At 37.8% G+C, this 7,070-nt stretch overlaps 1 protein-coding gene across 1 annotated transcript; it reads right to left on the reverse strand.

Annotated features, from left to right (window-relative positions):
• Positions 1–655: 655 nt before the first annotated feature.
• On the reverse strand, positions 656–6,692 carry rad23b (RAD23 homolog B, nucleotide excision repair protein). The gene is made up of 10 exons (XM_026356839.1): positions 6,502–6,692; positions 5,382–5,463; positions 4,022–4,101; positions 3,653–3,834; positions 3,487–3,542; positions 2,852–2,979; positions 2,579–2,714; positions 2,332–2,459; positions 1,626–1,805; positions 656–1,406 (listed from the first exon to the last, which is right to left on the reverse strand). Exons 1-10 carry the CDS (start codon positions 6,565–6,567, stop codon positions 1,293–1,295), a joined length of 1,152 nt encoding a protein of 383 aa, XP_026212624.1. The 5' UTR covers positions 6,568–6,692; the 3' UTR covers positions 656–1,292.
• Between the last annotated feature and the right edge of the window lie 378 nt (positions 6,693–7,070).

The following is a 7,070-nucleotide window of genomic DNA, read 5'->3' on the forward strand; positions in this document are numbered from 1 at the left end:
ACATCCAATTTTGAAAGTATTGAAACCTTTCAAAAATAAATAAAAAGTCAGAATAAAGACTTTGCTCTGTACAGAATGACAGCATAACAGCACCTTGCAAAACGGTTTGAAATTCATCAAATAAAAAGTAAAAAGGTGGCAAAAAAGACGGAAATGCAATAAGAGGCTATGTTTGAGGTTAGTTTCAATTCACATACAGTATTTCAACTATCTTTAGAGGCCAAATTGTATTGATGTATTTCAAGTATTATTTTAACTTTCATGTTTTTTTATACACATTTTGTTGCATTTTGTAGTCATGAGGTTCATGTCAGTGTTAACCATTAGAATCACATTGTGGTCTATGTTGCCCCCTGTAGGTCAATTCCATTTTAAGCACATTTATGGCTCCTCTGTCATTTATCTCTAAAGCCTTAATGTAGTCCTGTGTGAAACGTTCCTTTTTTCATTTTAGGCCTTTAATACAATTTTAATACATTTTTCAAACTACTAAAAAGCCTGATATTTAATCAGAAAAATATAAAGAATGGTTTTTAATTAAATTAATCTCTGCAGTCTTAAATGGGTAACTTATCTGAACACACTTCTTAATAACAAATTAATCACAGTGAAGTGAACATACACACATAGAAAAACATAGAAATTTTATTTTTCTGAAAACTTTATTTTTTTCCTGTAAAAATCAAAGTCATTTCAACGTAACTCTACCACATGTATATAAACTATATACATGTTTCTCTCCTTTTATTTATGCTCTGCCATTCAGACTTCCTGATAGCAATCAATACTTGTTGATTTACATGCAGATGAGTGATTAAACAGTGAGTTAGGGTTAAGTCCCCATGCCATACATCTTTTTATGTAACTTTTAACTTTTCAAATCTCCATTTCGTCACTTCAAAAACTGAAAATGAATGAATGCTGTCATAACCTTTCAATCGAGCCTGGACCAACATCACTTACAACACAAAACATACTGCCATTGCAAGCCCTGTAGATAAAAAAAAAAAAATCATATTGTCTCAACTTAAGTATTGAGAAAAAAAAAATCAATAGCACACATGTAATTTCTGATGCACAGTTACTGTACTTTAATTGTTCCTCCATTTCGAGCCGATCACAAATAACAGCCTGTCAGCCTTGTGATAATGATCCAGTGTTACAAGATGAAATAACAAAGTGGTGAATAAAACTTGAAATTGTAAAAGGCTTGTTGTACACATATATTCAATATCAGCAATCAAAAAGTAGAGGAAGATATAAGAAAAACACGTCAAACGAAGATGGCTCTTTCAATCGTCGTCAAAGTTCTGCTGTAAAAGGAAGTTGGCTGCCAAGTTCTCGTTCTTCTCACAAGCGAAGTAGGCTTGTATAACTAGTCCCTCTGGAAATCCTAAGGCTTTTAGCTGGAATTAGAAAGAGAAGCTGCAAATTAGTCATTCTTTAGTAAGCAAACAGTAATTTGTGCTTCATGTTTACCTATCTCTACAATGTGAAGAATATACACAGAAGGACTTTGGTAAAATCATCAACTGCGCATCATACTGCAGCCTTATTAGTAAAGCTGCACTGATGTTTGACATTCATCCTGACATGGTTAGCAACAGCCCTGTGTTCCTCCTCACCCTCTCAATGGCCTCTTTCTCCTGTGGTGTGACCTGAATATAGCTGGTGTGACCCCCGCCTGGTGCATCACCTCCCATCCCTCCTGCTCCTCCTGCTCCTCCTGTTCCACCTGCCGGCACTGCTTCTGGGTTGGGTTCATTCAGCATCTGGATGAACTGCTCTTGGTGGCTGCTAATCTCCTACAGGTGGAGGCACAGAAACGGTTTATTGTTCCATAGCACTTGTATTTTAGGAAGCGTCGTGTTTTCACAGTCAATGAAAACAAATTGAACTACAATTATTTCCAAAGTACATGAATGTATGTACAAAAACAATTAGGTCAAAGTTTTGCTAGCTAAACTGGATAAGAAGCAGAAAATTAATAGATAATCTTTTGTGAATCTTTTAGGTCCACCTATGAATTTTATGTAACAGAAGTCTGGAAAAATTGGTTCTGGGGTTTTTATTCCCAATTTTTATAAATGGAATTTAAGTATTTTTTTGATTTTCTGAGGGATTAAATTTTTTTGAGATGTTCACACAGCTGCACACGCCCTGTTTCAAAGGTTGCGTTGTACACCATGTGATAAGTAGGCTGAATGTTATGTTTAAAATTTCCTGGAGTGTATGTTTAAGTGACACAAGACTCTAATGCTGAAAGTATGAAATACGTCAATATATTGACATTTTTATCTTGCTACCCATCAAGCTATGTCAGTACTTCACCTGCAGCAGCTCTGGGTTTTCCCTGCCGATCTCCTGCAGCAGGGCAGGAAGCAGCGCAGCATTCTGCTGAATCAGCTGTCGCATCACGTGGAACTGGGGCTGATTTCTAAGGAAACTCAAGGGGTTGACTGAAAACATAAGGTATCAGGGAGAAAATGTAAGCAGCAAGAAGGCAGACACTGAAAGATAATAACAGAAACAAACATCTGCTGATTGGGGCTGTTGGAACTAGAACATGGCCATTTACCTCCGCCAGCACTTGGTGATGAACTAGGGTTGGCAGGGACACTACTACTGCCTGTGGGTGCAGCTGGAACTCCACTCACTGGAGGCACTACCGCATCAGGTCCTGTAGCACGGCTCTGATCTCTGCCAGGAATACCCTGTAAGAAAAAATATGAAATACAATAATTTTAAAATACCTCACATACCTGGACAAGCTGATGTACCACACTCATTCTGAAGCTGGTGCCCAGTCTACAACTCATTCACTATGGCCAGAGCAACTGTAAGTTCTTACTGTGAGCAGATACTCCACAGCTCTGTCTGGGTTGTTGAAGCTGGCTCTCAAAGCTGCTACCACCTGCTCCCTCTCGTAGCCCATGAGCATCATCTCATTCACCATGGCATCATACGATGCCCCTGTCACTAAAGGAACACACAAACACCAAAACAGTAAGTGCATTTCAGTAATGGGTCTAAAGAGTCCCTCTGGTAGTTTTCTGTCAGAGCCACAAAGAAAATGTGAAATTAGCTTATAATTAAACACGCACAAACATAGTACTACTGTCACTAACCTGGTAAATGCAGAAGGCTTTTCAAGGTTATATAATACGTGAAAGAAATAATACTGAAGCTGCTCATTAAACAAAACAATGTATCGGTTGAACGCCTTTTTATGCATAACGAGAGAGCAATTTACTGTATGTAGTTAGCATCATAAAGATTAATTTCTCTACTGTGTCTCATAAAAATAAACAACCTGCCTCAAACACTGACAATTCACACTGGTGGCTACATGAGTCATAATAATTAAGACTTGCAGGATTTACTCAGTACAATATTTGTAAAGTTGCATGTTGCTACGGAAAACAGCAGGATTATGTTTTGGCTGAGCTGCTGATCTACGAATTAGATTTACAAATGCAGCCTTACCTAGATTTGAAACAGCCTCATCAATAAGATTTGTGTTTGTTGATGCCTCAGAGCTTCTGGAAAAGAAAATAAACCTTGGGTAAGACATGGCCTGTGCATCAATTCTCAAATCAAGACATGCTGAAATTACACAAATACTTAAAGCGAAACAATGACCCATCTTTACCCAGCAGTGGTGGAAGCTGGTTCAGCAGTTGAAGACTGTCTCTCCTCTGGTTTGTCGTCTGTAGAGGCACGCTCTGTTGAGTCGTCTGAGCTGGTTGCTGAGGTGGTAGGTGCTGCGGGAGCTGTAGTGCTGGGAGTTGACGTGACAGATGAAGGCTGAGGGGCAGCTGAGGCGGTTTTAGGCTACAAATCAATTTTCAAAAAACACAATTGGATCAATGGTTTATAGATTGACATTTAAACATTAATTGTGGCTTGTATTCGACTTAAGGGTGTCTTTGCTTGAACACCGTCTTAGCTATTAAAAATAATATATACTCTAGCACTGATCACACTGAGCTACTTCCGCAGATACTACTAATTTGCTAACCTTTGTTACCATGACAACCACAAAGTTCTTCTCATCGATTTTGTATTCTTTGAGAGCCGTGTCATCGTTGAGGATTTTACCTGAAAGTAAGAGAAAAACAGAACAACAAACAACAAATTGTTGTTAGAAGGTAGTTAAGCTAGTATAGTATAGTAATCATCTTTGAACAGACACTTGTTCACGGTCTCTCAAGTACTTGGTACATAGGTTGTTTAAGTATCTTTAAGAGCTTGCCAGAGTTCTACTGTGGATTTAGTTTAGACTGACTCAAAGAGGTTAAGATCAGGGCTCTGTGGGGGCCACACCATCTGTTTCAGGACTTCTTGTACTTGTTAGTAAGGATAGTTCTGAATGATTCTGACTTTTTGTTAGGCAGCACCATGAATTTGAGACCACCTAGATGTCATCCTGATGGCAGTGCATCATGTCTAAAATGTCTTGCACAGGACTGCTTCCATCTAAAAATGCTTCTATAGACACAGTGTCTTTACAGATATCTGTATATATTTGCAATGCTGTTAATCCCAATATAAAACACTTGAGGTCTAAATTTATATGGAAAAAATACATTTCATTAGACGTCTGAATGTATAGTACAAAAAACTCCATGCATAAACATTTGCACACTCAATTATGCCAAATCCAACAAATCACAGTATGGGGATCCAGGCACGATTTATTGGAATTAGATTAAGCTCAACCCATTTCTAACATTTGTCAGTTTACTGAGAGTAGGCGATCTGTCAAAAATACCACATTGTGCTCTACAAAAACACTGGGGCTTCCCAGCAGTGTGAGACAGAGAGCCACGGGAGAATCACCAATGAAATAAACAGCACAAAGCATTTTCAGTTAGCTCAGTGAGAGGGTCCAAGCTGTGCATGCCCTACTGCTGCACAGCTGTCTTTTTTAAAAAAAGCTGGATTATTAGGAGAAGTTGTCAGCTGTCAATCAACTGGAATTATTAAAATGCTTAAGGAATATAAAACTGTTTAATAAACTAGGCCCTTTGACGGCTTCACACGTATTGTGCATTGGTGCTCAGAACCACATTCACTTTCATGACAGACCTTGGCTCCCTGCAACTGTAGGGAACAATATGCACTTATTGTAAATTAAGAAACACATAAACCAGTGTGGATTGTGACTATATAAGGAGAAGAGAAACTTTCCAAAAAATGTACTAATTCCATTTTGTAATTTGTTGGTCAGACAAAACAAGAATTAAGTATCTCAATACAGCATCTAGTGATTTATAAATTGCATCAAGCATTTGAAAGGAGAAAATAACAGGCAGGATAATCAATATTAAAAAATAACTGCTGCAGCCCTATTTATACAGTTAACATCTGTAACTTACCAGCATATATTAGTTTCTGTCCGGCAACTGAAAAATGATCTTTTCCCTTCTCTTCTTCAATCTTCTTTTTTAATGTCTTCACCTGTGCAAAAAAGGAATCAGGTCAGGTTTCCTGATAATGACACCACCATTTATCTGGTTACATAAAGTTAGCATGAGTTCAAGTCCAAAGTGTGCACTAAAGTTAACCACTAACATAGTCATGAAACTGCAGCTGACTAGATGAGATGAGTCAGGATCTTGGGCCACACGTCACCGAAATCACAAACACTGATTGTAGCACTTCATTCAAACGACAAGTAAACAGTAAAAAAAATATACCTGACTAAACTGAATTACATGGAACATAGTTTTCATAGTTGCTTCAGAAAGTTAACATTGAAGCAATTGTTTATTTAGCGGTAGCTAACTTAGCTAGTTAGCGTTACTGTCTGCAGATCAACTAAAAGTAAAAGAATTAACGGTTAAGCTACCGCCAATAAGTAAAATATAAATAATAGCTGGTTAGCTCAAGTTTTAATAAAATGTACAGTATCAGGGTCATCAGCCCTAAATAAAAGAGAGTTTAAGTTAGACTTTCACCAAACGTGCCATTTACTGCTGCTTTACGCTGAGTCAATGTCATCTTTGTTCCCTACATGCAATAAGAAGCGTTAGCTTAGCTACGCTAACGTTAACTAACGTTACTTTACAGAACATTAGCTAAGTGTTAGCTAATTATTTAGCTGCTACTGTCTCGATACTGTGGCATTAATTTGACGTATTCAACACAAGACGGACAGTGCCAACGTTACTACACATTAAACGCTAAACTTACAGTTATTGCTATTTTTTTCTGTCCACCTATTTGGACCATTGAATGGGTTACGGCTAAATGCTGGCAAGACAAACTACTTTCAGAACCCTTATTTAATAAAAAACACAAATCGGTCTAACACATCGCATCAAAACTACATACTTTTAATTAGTGCTGCTACTAGAGCTAAAATTATTCCATCGTGTTTACAGCGAGTCATCTATCAATAGTTTAATAATAAATGATAAAAACTGAAGCACTCGTTCCAGGACATACCCAACTCCCAGCCCACCCCCTTCACAAATGTATGGTCTCAACTCTTACCGTCTCCTCTTCATCGATGTCGATTTTGAACGTCTGCTGTTGTAACGTTTTCAAAGTTATCTGCATTTTGTCGACTGAGTTTGTATTCCCGGAACCTGGTTTAAACAATGTAAATACAACTTGCAAGAATCTTTGCTCTTTTGGCTCATTACAAACTGTCAGGCGCCATGACTGCTCTTCTTCTACGCACGTTAGTCAGGCTGCAGCGCCCCTACTGGTGGGCAGTACGTATGACACCATCTGATCCATTTATTTATTCCACAGAGGTTAACGGAGAGTTTAAAATGCTGTATTTAACTAAATATTTCAATATTTGAGAGTTACGATTGGCCTTCACAGATAACAGATTTATCTACTCAAAATACACAGACAAAGGATATTTAATCTTTAAGTTAATCATGGCTTTATGGCAACTTTTAATCAACATCTGCTTACTCAACAATCACAGGTCTTCTAAGCATGGTGTAATTTCATTAATATACAATCAGCACTCTGTAGCTAGATATGATGTCCAACGTGCAGTCCAGTCTGACTTTGAGAGTACTGTTAAGTGCCAGAGATAATATGCT

The sequence above is a fragment of the Anabas testudineus genome, chromosome 12 (assembly GCF_900324465.2).
Source record: "Anabas testudineus chromosome 12, fAnaTes1.2, whole genome shotgun sequence".
Lineage (NCBI taxonomy): Eukaryota > Metazoa > Chordata > Actinopteri > Anabantiformes > Anabantidae > Anabas > Anabas testudineus.

Bases quoted from the DNA above. Each gene is read 5' to 3' on its own strand.
- rad23b (XM_026356839.1), bottom strand. From the start codon at position 6,567: ATGCAGATAACTTTGAAAACGTTACAACAGCAGACGTTCAAAATCGAC. The intron at 4,102-5,381 runs GTAAGTTACAGA...TCTTACTTTCAG, and splicing joins ACAGAAACTAATATATGCTG to GTAAAATCCTCAACGATGAC. The intron at 3,543-3,652 runs GTAAAGATGGGT...TTTCTTTTCCAG, and splicing joins CCAGCTTCCACCACTGCTGG to AAGCTCTGAGGCATCAACAA.